A 15,106-nucleotide genomic window follows, 5' to 3' on the forward strand; every position below is an offset into this window, starting at 1 on the left:
CTGCTCTCCCTGCCCGTCAGCAACGGGTTGTGCGTTTTCATTTCTGAGTCTCAATGTACACCCCAGTTGAACCGCCATGTACTTTCCAGAACTTTCTGCAGCAAGGGCTATCTTCTCTGTCCAGCTCAGCAGCCATGAGCCGCAGCAGGCTACTGGTGTGTGCTGGGCAGCTGACCGCTGACGGCCATGTTACCGGAATGGGACTGACCTGAGCATGCACACGAGGCTGCTGGCCACAGAACTGGGCCAGCAGGTGGTCCAGAGAGGAGACGTAGCCCTGGCTGCGGTGCGTGGTGGAAAGAGGCCGCACCAACACACACACGGGCCACGGCCGCCATCAGCCGCGGCGCTGCACTGCGGCCACCCACCTTGGCCTTGTCGGCTTGTGTCTTCAGCTCGGCCACCTCCCGCAGCAGTCTCCCGTTCTCCGCCTGCACCGCCTGCAGCTTCTCCTTCGCCTGCAGCAGCAGCTGCTGAAGGGCCTGCGGCGCCTCCTCGTGGTGCCCCTGGATCTCCACGCTGGCCTTGGTGAGCTCGGCCTGTAGAGCCTGGCACTGGCTGCGGCACACGTCCACCTTCTCCTCCTGCGGGGACCCGGGGGCCACCGTCAGCCGCCGGCCCCCTGCCCGCTCCCAGCACACACGCACAAACACGAACTCACACACACACAACGCAAACACACAAACATACACACTCGCACACACACAGCCCCTCTGCTCTGCTCACCAGCATGCACACACAAACACACATGCACACACACACGTGCGCACACACGGCCCCTCAGCTTGGCCGCTTTCGTTCAAGTTCTCCTGAAGACTACGAAGCGCTAGCCCCTTCCCCTGCAGCTCCTCGGCCAGGCTATCGGCCTACCAGAGTCACAAGGATGGAGTGAATGGACCAAGGAGACAAACAGGAATGGGAAGGGGAAAACAAAACAGAAAACACGTATGAGAATCCCATGACCCAACACAACCCCAAAGAACAGAGGCGTGAGGTGAGCGTGATTGCCTGAAGCTCGCGAAGCCAAGGGCTTGGCGCCGGCAGTTCTGGTGATGACTGTCTAGTGGTTATTGGAAACGGCCCAAACAGAGGCGTTTTCTAGACCTAACTTTGGCATGACCAGAAAATAAGAAAGCCTATGAGAAAGACTGACTTTCCAGGGCCGGGGAGACGGCACAAAGGGCTGGAGTACACACCAGGCCCGAGTTGGAACTGCAGCACCACTGGACGAGACTGAGATCGGTCCACAAGCTGAAAAGCCCCACTACTGCTGGGCGGGAGGACCCCAGAGCCCAGAGCATGGCTTGGCGAGGAAGAAGGAAGTAAGCAAGGGAGGAGGGAAGCTAAGGATAGGAAGGAGGGAGGGAGGAAACAGGGAAGAAAGGGAAAGGGAGGGAAGGGAGGGAATAAAAGGTTATCTTTTTTTTTCTTTTGGCTTTTACGGTCACCCTAAATGCTCAGGAATTTCTCCTTGGCAGTAACCCGGCCAGCTCACCGAGAGTATCTCGCCTGCAGGCAAAGCCTGCCAAGCTCCCCGTGATGTATTCGATATGACAAACACAGTAACAAGTGTCACAATGGAGACGTTACTGGGTCCCCTCGAGCTAATCGATAAACAACGGGAGGGTAGAGACAATGACAGTGACCCTATGGGATGATGGAGATCGAACCCACGTGGGCCGCGTGCAAGGCAAATGCCCTTCCCATTGTACTATCATTCCGGCCCCCAAGATTTACTATCTTGTAGTTTCTTTTCTGTGACTTTAAAAGTCTGAGGGGTTTCAATATGAAATTTAAAATGAAGAACCTCTAATCCACTAGACAGCAGTCACCCGAACTTGACGTTTGTTACATCTTGATGCGAACAAGTGGGTCAGCTATCCCCTGCTGTGTCCTAGGAATTGATTCCATTTGTTTCAGCCGATGTTTCTGGAATGCCAGCCAAGGAGTCCTGAGTCCTGAGAGGAACTCCCGGGGATCTCGGGGCCCTTCTGTTATGTCTGTCAGTCCTGTCTACAAAGCCCACAGCCCTTCCATCTTGGCCAACAGAGAAGTTTCTCCAACAAAGTGCCCAGCGCGAGGGGAGCGGGGGGGGGGGGGGTTGAGGGCACGTCCCTGCCACCACAATCCTATAGGAGGAAAAGGGCATCTCTCGGGGCTCCTTGGTGAGAACTGCAGCTTCCTCGGCTTGGCCCAGATCTCACTGTCTCGTCCTTCCCCAGGGTCAGGGCTACCATGAGAGTCCATGCCTGTGGCCAGCAGGGGGCCATGCTGGAAGGCGGACTTGGTCCAAGCACCCCTTAGAGGCTGAAAGGGATGAAATCTCTGCAGGGCTGCGCGGGGGCTTGTGCTGCAGGGAGGGAGGGGCTGGCAATGAGAAATACCAAGATGGGTCACGTCACCAGCCCTGAGGGAGCTCAGAGGCTCAGAGGCATTGAGCACCAGCTGGGAACTGAGGCGCCTCGGGGAGAGGAGGGCAAAGCCCGTCACACGAGCAGGTGGTCAGCAAGGTCAGGGAAATACCCTCGCGGCCTGACTCGAGCCCAAGTGTCTGGGCGGACTCGGCGAGTATGCAGCGGGCCCAAGGGGTGGGGGGCAGAGGTCTGCTCTGGGGGCTCCTATCTTGTTTTCTCACTGGCCTCGTGAAGAATTCTCTGTTTCAGAAAGACCCCAGATGGGCCCGATTAGCCAGGGCCAAGGCTAGCACGGCATCCGGGTGCTGGGGACCAATGACAGCCCCAGAATCGTGCCGACACCTTCTCAGTCCCATCAGAGGGAACCGCACGGGACGTGACCGGGAGACCTGTCAGCACCAAGCCGGAACACGGCGGCGAGCAGACTGACACACAGCATGCAGGGAGCGAGCGTGGAAGTGGGCGAGGGCGCCCGAGTACCAACCTGCAGCTCTCGGCCCGCTTTGCATTCTCTAACTCCTGAATCTGCTGCTCAGCCACCTGGAGCTGCTGCCTGAGCTTCTCCATTCCCAATTGACCTTAGGAACTGGCCTTCCAGAGCCCATCGAGCTGCAAGAGCTTCTGCTGGGTGGCCTCCAGCTGTGCCGTGGCATTGGCCAGGGCCTGGGCTTGCTGACTACTCACGGCCCGCAACCCGTCCAGGTGCTTTACCTTCGTCTCCGCCTCCTGCAGCTTGTTCAGGGCGTCCTCCATCTCCACCAGGTGCTGGTCCTCGATCTGGTCGAGCTTGGCCCGTGCGGCCTCCAGGCTGTTCTTCTGCTCCTGGGCCGTCCTGAACAGCCGCGACCTGAGCGTCTTCAGCTCAGAGGCATGCGCTGCACGCTCAGCCGCCTGCTGGGCCTTCAGGCTCTCCACCTCCTGCTGGTACTCGAACTGTAGCCTCTCGATCTGCATCTTGAGCTCGGCCAGCTCGGCCGCCTCAGCGCCCACGCCCTGGCTCACGGATGCCTTCGGCTCGCCCATGGCCTGTTGGTGCGGGTTGATGGCCGTCTCCAGCTTGGACTTCCACAGGGCGATCACGTCCGCATTCTCCTTGTTGGCATGGTCCAGCTTGGTCCTCAGGCACTCGTTCTCCTTGGCGAGCTTCTCAGAGGCCGCCTGCAGGGACTTCACATCCATCTGGTGGGAAAACAAAATTTCCATGAACTTAAAACAGGAAGGAAAAGAAGCAGAAATAGAAATTTGTCTTTTTCAAACTGACTCTTTGCTTCGTCTTGTTTTAAGGAAAACCTTCTAAAAAATGGGGTTCTAAAGGATTTGATTTGTGCTGCTCGACTGAAAATCAAAGCTGAGGCAAAGGCATAGACCCGACTGTCAGAACGAGAGAAAAACGCTCATCAAGAACAGCCTCCAGCCCCAAGGAGCAGAGATGTGTCAGCCAGGCCCTGCCAGGTGCATGAACCCAGGTATCCCTGTCTGATTCGGAGTCTCCAGCAGAAGTGGTCCCGGCGGGGTTGGCCAGGCTGCCCCGCATCCTTGCCTGCACCCTGCAAGCCTCCGGGACCTGCCCGGGCTTTACCTCCATGTCGCCTTTGGTGATGGACTCCTCCTCGACTCGGAACTGGAGGTCTTCCACTTTCCTGTGGGGGAGAGGGAGACGTTGTGAGGGGCGTCACTGCTGCGCCCCAAGAGGGCCACCATCTTGTAGATGCGCCTGACCCAGCCCCCGGCTCCACACACAGGAGGGCTGAGAGAGTCGGGGAGGGCCAGAGCGAGAGTCCAGCAGGCAGGGCGTTTGTCTTGCACGTGGCCGACCCGGGTTCAATTCCCAGCATACCACTGTGGACCCCGGAGCAATGCCTGGAGTAATTCCTGAGTGCCGAGGCAGGAGTAACCCCTGAGCATCGCTGGGTTGACCCAAAAAGAAAAAAAAGAAAGTCAGCGAGTCCCCTCAGCTTCGAGCACTGGGTGGGACCCGCAGGCTACAGGAGGAAGTTAGGCCGAGCCAACACCAGGTGCAGTGTCATATCAACCCTTTCTGCCTCGCAGCTAACAGAGGTGGTTAAAAACTGACCCGCGGCGCCTGCCAGTCCCTCCCAGCCAGCGCCTGTCCCCACATCAGGACAACAACTGAGCCCCTGGGGGAGAAGCAGCCAATGACTCGGGGGCGGGGGAGAGGGGGAGGCGGGGGGGAGGGGCTCCCAGTGACTGTCGAGTTGGCATGTGGAGCTGAGGGGCTGAGCCAGGCACTCGCAGTGCCCCTGGGCACCACAATGCCGGGAGCCCACCTGAAAAGGCGGTCTCGGCCAGCACCCCGTGTCCATCTGTCTGCAGCCAGGCCTCAGCCCCGCGTCCGTCTGTCTGCAGCCTGGCCTGAGCCCCGTGTCTGTCTGTCTGCAGCCTAGCCTGAGCCCTGTCTGTCTGCTGTCGTGCCCCATGGGTACTGTGGGTTTCCTCCCGCCTGGGACTTAACCACAGGGACTCCCACAGGGCCCCACTGGGTTAGGACAGTTCCTTGCCACCCAGCACAGGCCTCCTGAATACCAGGCCAGGTGGACACAGCAGGGAGGGCCGGGGGTGGCTTGGCTCCACTGAGTTCCGCCCCCAGTCCTCCCGGTGAGGCCGTGCTCAGGACTGGGCACCCGTTGGTTTCTGGTTCTCACAGCCCTGGAAGGCCAGGAGTGCCCCACCCGAGGGAGCCCCCAGCTCCGGGCACGGCCTCACCTCTTCTCCTCCTCCAGCTGGTTCAGCAGCTCCACCTTCTCCCAGTCGGCCGCTTCCAGCATGGCCCGCAGCTCGTCGTTCTTGGCCTCCAGCTCCAGGACGTGCTGTAGAGGCAACGGCGCGTGAGTGGCCTCGCCCGCCCCCTACAGCCCTCTGTGGGCTGCCATCGCCATCTGTCACCACGGCAAGCTGAATGCATCTCCCACCTAAGCTACAGCGTTTCTGGAAGGCCAGAGGGGAACCACACCACGAAAGCACCGATGCGGACAACTCGGCACTCCCTAAACCCCCACAGGGTGAGCAGAAGGCGCATGCGATCAAACCACGCGCCGGATGCCACCGCAACGACGGCAGACGGGGACCCACGGCCTCTCCTTGCACCGCCTGCACCAATCTCGCGCCCAGCCTCTACCGCAGGCGTCTCTCGGCCCCAGCACTGCCGTCTGCACAGACGTCACCTGGTCGTGCCCGTTCCGGCCAGGGCCAGCTCCTGCTCTATCTCCCCCATGTGGCTCGTGGCCTTGGCCACCTCCGCCCGCTCTAGGTCCCGCTCGGCCAGCAGCTTCTCAATGTGCTGCTGCTTCTCCTTCAGCGCCTCCTGGAGGGCGGTGGTGCCGGAGATCTTGTGCCCGAAGCGGGAGGAGGTTTCCGGCAACTGCAAAGGAAAAAGAGACGTGAAGGGGATGGGGCCGGCCGACACGGGCATGCTCGCGGTGATCCTCGGCAAAGCACATGGAGCAGTGCTGCATCCTTGCATATGGGCCAGCGACTCTCAGCAGAAACGTCTTGAAACCTTCCCGAAGATCCTTGGACGGGACCTGGGTTCCACTGACCTCGGGCCTCGTGGGAATCCAGAGATCTTCTGCAGAGCCGGAGGCAGCCCCCTCCACAGTCCGCTCTGGCCTGAGCTTCCTTAAGGATGAGCCCTCGGCATGAGCTTGAGGCCAGCTCCAGCATCTTCAGCCTTGCAGGTCCGTCAGGGTCTCCCTGGGCAGCCTGTCCCTTCTCTCTTCCTTTTCCTTCCAGCTCACCTCGCTCTCCCGGGCACCCGCCCCATGCCTGAATAGCAGTAACCAGAGACTCTTGTCTCTGGGAATGGCCCCATGCCCCCGGGGGTCACTGGGTGTGAACCTATAAAAGACCCCTGTGCCATCTGCCTTCGAAAATGGGGGATGAGAGGCTAGAATGATAAAGTTGCGGGAAAGGCGCTGGCCTTGCACGCCGCTGACCCGAGCTGGATAACAGGTACCCACCCCATAGGGTCCCGAGCCCACCAGGAGTGACTCCTGAGTGCAGAGTCCAGAGTAAGTCCTGAGTATTGCTGGGGCATGGCCAAAGTCCAGGGAAAAAAAAAAGGAAAAGTGGTGGGTGAGAATGTGTGAGGGCTCACGACCAGCGAGCAGGACAGCAAGGGCAGCTCAGGGAAAGACCAAGCACAAAGGGAAGGAGAGAAGAGGCAAAGACAGTGAGGAGGGGAGGGGAGTGGGCTGAAGGGCTGCGGGGACCGGGGGTCCTGTCCGTTCTATCCTGGGCTCGTGGTTGCTCATGGTCGCTCTGCAGACCCAGATCCCTCTCTGCACAACGGCCCCTGCAGGAGGGGACAAGGCGGGACCTGATCTTCATTCTTCGGGCACATGGTGGCGGGGGCTGCGGCGGGGGTGGCCAGGACTTCCGCTCCTTCTGCCCGGCCATCCCTGTTCCATCGCCCTGCTGCGGTCCAGCCACAGGTTCTCTTGCCGCTTTCCCGCATCATCTGAGCTGCTGCCAAACGCCTCCTGACCGACTGGCCCAGCAGGGCCCAGGCTGTCCACTGCTGCTTTGCCTGCTGGGAGCTCTTGAGCCACCTGGTTCTGTCCGGAGAGTGGGATCATCCTTGCCTGTGCATAAGGACCTGGCCGTGATTTCCCGATACACTTAAAGTATATCTGGTCCGATTAAATGCCCTCCCCAGGGCCAAAGAGTCTGTTGGGGGGGGGGGAAGGTGCTTGCAGAGGTTCAAGATCCAGCACCATCAGGAGTGACCCCACCCCCCAAGCAGAGAGCCAGGAATAAGCCCTGAGCACCCCTGGGTGTGGCCCCAAAACCAAATAATAACTAAAATTTCTAGGAGCACACAAGCTCTCGGGCCAGTCATGCGCAGTGCTCCCGGGAACTGCGGTCAACTCGGATTTCAAGGGGTGGCTGGGAAGAGCTTGCCAGCCTTGGGGGTCTAACACCAAGACCCGGGCTCTAACCCCCTCCACCGGGAGCAGCCCCCAAGCACCACGCCTGGAGTCCCTGAGCACTGCCAGGTGAACCCCAAAGAGCAAAAATAAAAACAAGGAAAGGCGGGCGGCGGTGTTCCCTGAGCCTCCTGGCTTGAGCGGGTGGGGCAGGCCAGATGCACGCGCTTCCTGGGCCCGAGACAGCTCCCTGAGGAAACCAGCACAGGAGCGATGGTCTTCTTTCAGCCAACTATGGAGACGAGACTGTGAGGTTCAGGCACCGGAGCAGGGAGAAAGCAGCACCCCTAGCATGGGGGGAGGCGCGTGCTGAGGGGCTGGGTAAGGTCGGGGCCAAGAGCTGAACTCAGGATGCTGATGCCAAAGCCTCTGCCCTGCGCGTGGTTTGTGAGGCCCCAGGCTCCATCCCAGCAAGGCCAGGCCTTCTGTGGGAGCCTGGTACCTCAGAAGAGCAACTCAGCCAACAGACGAACAGGGAGGCCTCCACAGGGCACGCACGGACCCGTGTGCATGTATGTATGCATGCATGTATGTTCTGGTGGGCATATCTACACGCACCTGTGTGCATGTGCACGTTGTGTTTATGCATGTATGTGCCTGTGTGTGTATACCCATAAGCCTGTGTATATACGGTATGCACTACGTGTACATGTATGAGTGACTGTGTGTATGAACGCTTGTGTGTGCACTTATGGAATTATGTTGTCGAGGTATACTTCCGTGAAGCCACACAGAATCTTTCTATATTCCTGTCATAGACGCTAACGGTGATGTTCAGTTTAGGAGTGAGCTCCACCCTGCATAAAGATATGCAATGCAGGGGCCAAAGAGCTGGAGAGCGAAGCCCCAGCGCTGCCCAGGCTCAATCCCGGAGGCCCGCCAGGAATAATCCCGAGCACAGAGGTGGGAGAAAGCCCTGAGCTCTGCCAAGTGTGACCCCAAAACAGAACAAAACAAGATAGCGGGGGGAGGCTGGAGATACGTCTCAGGCGTAGGGCTCTTGCTTGGAGGTGGGAGGCCCCGGCACAACCCCAGCACTGCAAATGGCCCCTTGAAGCACTGTATGGTATGGCCCACAGTCAAGCAGAAAAACAAAACCAAATTCCACAAATGGGCTGGCTCGCGAGGGAAGGAGAGGGGCTTCTGAGTCTGCTCCCCTCCTAAATGGTGAGGCGAAGGGAAGGAGGAGTCGGACGTGAGGATGCAGGTGGGGCAGGGAAACCTAGTGGTGGTCGAGCAAGACAGGACTGGCCCCAGGCCTGTGCCCACGGCGTGTGGCCTCCTGGCTCCCGTTCCCGTGTCATCTGTTTTGTATCTTCCGTTGCACACACACTCACTCCCTCCTCTTCCGCATCGAGGGTCAATGCACGGAGCAGAGGCAGCGGCAGGAAGCGCAGCCCCCAGCAAAGTCAGCCCCCCGGGACACACTCTCCATCGTGGGCCCGTTTCCCTGTGGACAATATCTCAGGGCACCCTTGCATATTCAGACACACTTTAGTGTTTATGACTCAGATAGACGTGAGGGGAGAAGCCACGAGGCCCAAGCTTTGAATTGCGGCACCGCAATGGACAGAAGTCGAGGCCACTCTGCATGTGGACAGCGGTGCAGAGGGACAGGAGGGAGCAGGGAGAGACGGAGAGAGCAAAGAAGCAAGATGAAGGGCCAAGCGTTCCCCAGAGTCTCTGGGCCCTGCTCTGACCCTCAGGCACCCCTTCAGCTACCCCACTTCATCCCTAAGGTGGCCTGAGGCCAGAGAGGAGCCCTGAGCACCCCAGGAAAGGCCCATCCCTGCTCCTGTCACCGGTGGTGGCTGGGAAGCCACTCGCCTGCCACCCGGAGCTGCTCAGCCCACGTGCTCCTGCTCCGCCTCTTGCCCCTGGGGCTGTGGGAGTCTGTGGGGGCTCGAGCACCCCGCAGTGGTGGGGGGCTTCTTACTAGTCCCGTGCGGCCGGGCCTGCTGCTCACGGATGAGGCCCCGGAGCTCACGGAGCTGAGCGAGGAGGCCGAAGGGCTGCGCTTCAGGCTGGCGGGGGTGGTGGCCATCACACGCCTCACAGCGGCCACCTTGCCCTTGGCCGGCATCGTGGACGGGAAGCCGATCTTGGTGACTTTGTGAATGGGAGCAAACAAGCCATACTTGGGCTGACACTGGAAGTACCTGCGGACAACGAGGAGGGGGGGACAAAAACACCTTCGGCAAGAGACCAAGAGACACAAGCGCCGACCCAGAAGTTCACTGAGTCCCACAGTCTCACACCCCCACAAACGAACACGCTCCCACAGCCCCACATGCCCACCCACTCACACCCCGACAAACACACTCACACACGCACCCCAAACAACACTCCCACACTCTCACACTCCCACCCCAACAAACACACTCACACTCACACCGCAACAAACACACTCACACTCACTCCCCAACAAACATCATACCCTCTACCAGCCCACACTCACACACACTCACAACCCAACAAACACACACACACCCCAACCAACACTCCCACACATAAACACCACAACCAACACACACTTACACTCACACCCCAACCAACACTCCCACACTTCCACACTCTCACAGCCCAACAAACACACTCACACCCCAACCAACACTCCCATACTCTCACACTCCCACCCCGTCAAACACACACACTCACACCCCAACAGACACTCCCACATGTCCACAGCCCCACACTCACACACACTCACTCCCCAGAAACACACATACTCACACCCAAACCAACACACACTCACACTCACACCCCACCGACACTCCCACACCCACACACACTCACACCCCAACCAACACTCCCACAGACCCACAGCCCCACAGTAACACACATGCACACCCCAACCAACACTTGCACGCTCTCAAACCAACACTGATACGCTCTCACTCCCCCACAAACACGCTAACACCTCCACAATCACTCTCATGCCCACGCCCCCACCAACACTCTCACAGCCCCACACTCACACGCTCACATACACACTCCCTCATACATTGACACCCACACTCTCTCGCACGCCGCCCACCCCCACCACGCAAACCAAGGGCGATTCCAAGCAGCCTCCCTGGCATCTGAAGGGCGACAGCAGGCCCGGGGGGTTCCTGCGGCCCGAGCACAGCTGCATGTAGGGGGCCCCAGGCTGTACCCACATCCCTGCAGGGTCCCCGAGTGCCAACGGAAGTGGCCCCACCTAAGAACCAAGAGAAGTGGCCTGCAGTCCCCTCAGCGCCTCCCGGGCACCCTGCATGGCCCCAGGCTGTCTGGGGGGGCAGGGGGACCCACCTCGTTCCGGCCACGGCACCATCGTTCTTGCCCAGTGGCTTGTCCAGCTCTACGCCGCACCAATCCCCCTTGGCGAAGTCCGTCTCCCCGAGGACGCGCACCACACGGGCCTCCATGCCTCCCACCTGCTGGAGGGATGGAGGGACGTGGGTCAGGCACCCTGGACTGCGCACAGCGCCCCCACCCCCGCAAACGAACATTCTGGCTTCAGAGTCGGGATTTCCTGAAGAAACCCCAAAGGTCAAGGTGCCATTTCCCCCCGCAACCCCTACAGGGTGAGCAGACACTGCTGCTCAGTGTCCAGGCAAGGCAGCGGCATTCACACCCACTCGCTGTCACTGGTGGCCTGGCTGACCAAACCCCCGGGAATCTCTGACCCAGGCCAGCCACCTGGTGTGGCGAGGGGGTCGCTGCCCCGTGGGTGTGGGAGCGGAGCAGTGGCAACCCCACCGCTGGAGAACAATTAAGCCAGAAACCAGCTAAAGGAAAGTGACTATGCTCGTATCTTAGCAGAGTTCGATTTTCCAGTTCTCCTTCACTATGCCTTGGCTTGACGCTTGGCTCCCGGGACACAGAGCAAAACAGAATCAAAGCGCTGGACAATGACGGGAATGCTGACAAACAGGGCTGGAGAACCAGGGGAAGGGCACTGGCTTTGTGTGCGACCACCCTGTGACGCCCCAAACAAAAACATCGAAAACCAGAGAAATAGAACCGATATCCAACTTTGTTCATTGGTTTGTTTTTGAGTCACAGTCAGAGTGCTCAGGGCTTACTCTTGGCTTGGTGCTCAGGGATCCCTCCGGGATGTGCTTGGGGGACTGTACATGGGACCAAGACTTAAACCCCGGGTCAGAGGCGTGCCAAGCATGACCCCTCCCCACGGCATGACCCCTCCACCCTGTTTTGGCTAAACTGGTAAAACTGGCAGCATCCCCGCACGCATCCATCACGCTGGAAACTGCAGGACCAGGCGTCCCGGCTGCTCCTGCTTCCACCCAAACCGCGAGTCTGGAGGAAATGATGGACCAGACAGGCGAATGGACAGCCACCCGCGACCGCTGCCCTCGGCACTCACCAGCACCCGGTCCCCAAGCTTCAGCTCCCGCTCCCCTTTCTTGAGGGAGCCGGCCTCAGAGAGGTTGGAGATGGACTCGCTGGCCGTCCTGGTCAGGCTGCTGATGTGAGGGGTGGCCGGTGACTCCTTCGCGGGGGACTGGGGCACCTTCGCGGTGCTGGCAGGGGCCGGGGAGGCCGACAGGGGCGGTGTGGCCCAGGCGGCAGGCGCTGGCTGCCGGCAGTTGGTCTCATCGTCGGCCTGCAAGCTCCTACTCAGCTTGGACGGCCGGGTGAAGATGCCCTTCAACGGCTCGCACTGGAAGTAGCGCACACCCGCCACCGAGCCGTCGTTCTTGCCGATGGGCTCGTCCAAGACGATCCCGGCCCACTGACCAGGGGCAAACTGGGTCTCCCCGAGGAACTGGATGAATCCAGGCTTGTTCCCGTTCACCCAGACTCGTTCCCCGACCTGGAAGTCGCCCACAAACTCCTCCTGCATCTCCGATGAGGGGGCGATGGGGGTTTTTTCCCCAGGCATGGTCTTCTCAACGGGAGCAGCAGCTGGAACAGCAGAAAGGGTCAGAAGGGACAGGAAGGGCCTGTGCAGGTCCAGTTAAAGTGTGGTTGGGGGGGAGGGAAACCCAGCAGTGCTCGGGATTACTCCCAGCCAATGACGGGGGCTGCTTGTGGCGAAGCCTGGCTGGGCCTGCCGTGAAGCGGACGTGCTCACCTACCGCAGCATCCCAGGCCGCAGTCATACTTTGGGCAGCTCAGGGGAAATCTTTGGATACACCCCGTGATACTACGGACCAAGCCAGGTGAAAGCTCGAACCCAGTGTCTTATTTCTGCTGTGTCCACTGGCCCATCTTCTTTTTCTTTTGGGCGGGGAGCAACCCAGCCAATGCTCAGGGCCTATTTCTGGTTCTCCGTTCAGGGTTACTCATGGTGAGGTTGAGGGTGGAGAGTCACATGGGGTGCCAGTTGCCCTCCCGACTGTACTGTGGCTTTGGCCGGCAATGAGGCCCTCTAGTCCAGGTGAGTCCACCTCCCTAAGCCTGTCCCCAAGCCTGGGCAAGGGAGCTAGCAGTTAGAAGGGAGCGTGTTGGTCGCCTCAGCTGTCACCGGTTGCCGTGACAGTAAACTCACAGAACGTGACACTCGTGTGTGAGAGCTGTCCCCAGAGCCATGGACTTGTCTACAGCTCAGGGAGCCCTTCCCGGGCGAGGACTCGGGATGGGGTTCCCGGGTGGGAATGAGTCTCCCTTGGCCTGGACTGAGCGCACTTACTGGCCGAGGGTGCCTTCAGGGCCCAGCTCCCATGCTTGAGGATCTTGGTGGGGGACTTCAGCCCGCTGGGCCTCAGCAGACTCATGGTCAGGCGGTCAGACGCTGCCGCGGCCACTACCAGGCCCCAACCATCGAGCCCACTGTGGGGCCTTCTGAGGCACACTCGTTCTCAGGACTAAATCTCTGAAGAGCAGAGGAGAGAGTCTGTCTCAGGGGAGCGACCACAGCAGCTTCCGGAGCCCAGAGAGCTGCCAGTCTGGCACTCGACACCCCGAGTGCGACCACCAGTCTCCCGCACAGCCCCCTGAGCGCACCAAGTGTCATTCCTGCACAAAAACTCAACCCAAAACAGACAAACAAACAACTGCCGATTCAGGGCCAGAGAGCAGAGGGGACAGGTACTTGCCCTGCGGGCAGCTGACCATCACGCCCTCCCTGCCATCACTCCCACCACCAAACACATTCAGGAGCCAGAAATCATCCCTAAGCACCGCGAGTGTCACTGACCACCTCCCCGTCCAGACACTGACGAGCCGGCAGGCGACTCAGCAGTGATGGCTGGTCTTCTGTGTGCGTGTGTGCGTATGTGTATGTGCGAGAGGCCCGGGGTTACACGTAGAAGCTAAGGCAAGCAACAGGCACACTTTTTTCTATGGGCTGAGAACTGCCAGGGAAAAGGGCCCAGCAAGACTGCGCCATGGGGGGCTGGAGAGCGATAGCACAGTGGGAAGGGCATTTGCCTTGCACGCGGCCGACTCAGGTTCGATTCCCAGCATCCCATATGGTCCTCTAAGCACTGCCAGGAGTGATTCCCGAGTGCAGACCCAGGAGTAAACCCTGTGCATCACCAGGTGTGACCCAAAAAGAAAAAAAAATTGCGCCAAAGGGGAGCGAAGGAGTTTTCGGCGTTTCCTACGTTCCTTGTGACGCTGCCCAAGTTGGATAACCACAAGGCAGTATTAACTCCATTTCTTAACCCACAGGACTGAGGCAGACAGGTAGATGGGGGAAGCGTCCCCATGGCAATGGAACTCCGAGGAAGTCAACAAAAGCTTCATGGCCACCAAAAGACCACCTGAGGGCACGGAACCCAAAGTCTGGTCAAAATTAACCCATATTAGGAGGCCCAGAGCAGGCTGGACCCCCCGAGGGAATAGGAACAAAGCCCAGGAAAGGAATTTCTAAGAGGACCATGGACCACTCAACTCTACCCCCTTGGCAACCACCCTAGCAACGGACTCTAGGTAGCTAGAAACTCCTACCAGGGGCAGCCTGGGGAAATCCCTAGATTAGCCACCTTGAACCAAGGGAGGGCGCTCATGTGTGCCCGAGCCCAGGTACTGCTCTTGCCTATGAGGTCGGTCATGTGACGGGCTTCTCCCCTCCTGAGGTGTGGACTTTCAGACCTAATGCAACCTAGCAACATAACATGTTCAGTGGCTTTCTGCACCTCTGGAGAAGCCGCACTCTCTCTCGAGCGTGTTACTCCCTCCCTCCTTCCCCTTCCTAAAGGCCTCCAAATAAAATGTTTCTGCTTCATGCTCATCTCCTGAAATGCTTTTCTGCGAGAAGGACAAAGGCCCGGGGGCCTGAGGAGGTCGAGGATCGACTCCCTTTCCCTGTAAAGGGCAACCCCTCACTCCGGCCCAAGACCCCGGGAAGGCCTAGTGGGCGTCATGGGGCTGGCGGGGCTCATCGCACTCAGCAGTGCCAGCGCTCCAGCCAGTCCCGGGGGAGTGATATCTTCTCCTCTGCTTCTCATCAGCCCCCCATGAGGGCCCACTGACTTCAGAGTCATTCCATATTTCAATAGAGAAGTCCGCAAGGGGCAGAGAGGCAGGACAGTGGGGAGGGCACTTGCCTTATATCCAGTTGTCCTGGGCTCGATCTCCGTCAGCACAGGGATGTTAGCCGGCCAGGGTCACCCCTGGGCACAGCCAGGTATGGCCACCCCACCCCACCCCGCCCCCACACCACCCAAATATATATATATATATATATAACTAGTAAAAAAACTTAAACTAACTAAAGATTCAAAACTATCATACACTAAAGAACTGTTAGAGAAAAAAGCCGCCCGCACGCGGGCAGAAAGCCCAGAGACT

General features: G+C 59.4%; 1 protein-coding gene across 1 annotated transcript in view; it reads right to left on the bottom strand.

The window, feature by feature from the left end:
* The window catches only part of LOC130038913 (CAP-Gly domain-containing linker protein 1-like), a 29,841-nt gene extending 16,755 nt beyond the window's left edge, over positions 1–13,086 (bottom strand). Inside the window, 10 exon segments of the mRNA XM_056130707.1 lie at positions 459–539; positions 3,099–3,605; positions 3,997–4,054; positions 5,139–5,242; positions 5,597–5,616; positions 5,619–5,793; positions 9,297–9,519; positions 10,655–10,779; positions 11,733–12,274; positions 13,002–13,086. Coding sequence (XP_055986682.1) covers positions 459–539; positions 3,099–3,605; positions 3,997–4,054; positions 5,139–5,242; positions 5,597–5,616; positions 5,619–5,793; positions 9,297–9,519; positions 10,655–10,779; positions 11,733–12,274; positions 13,002–13,086 — 1,920 coding nt within the window.
* Positions 13,087–15,106: the final 2,020 nt, after the last annotated feature.

This window comes from Sorex fumeus, unplaced genomic scaffold, assembly GCF_029834395.1.
Source record: "Sorex fumeus unplaced genomic scaffold, SorFum_2.1 ptg000081l, whole genome shotgun sequence".
In the NCBI taxonomy this organism is placed as follows: domain Eukaryota; kingdom Metazoa; phylum Chordata; class Mammalia; order Eulipotyphla; family Soricidae; genus Sorex; species Sorex fumeus.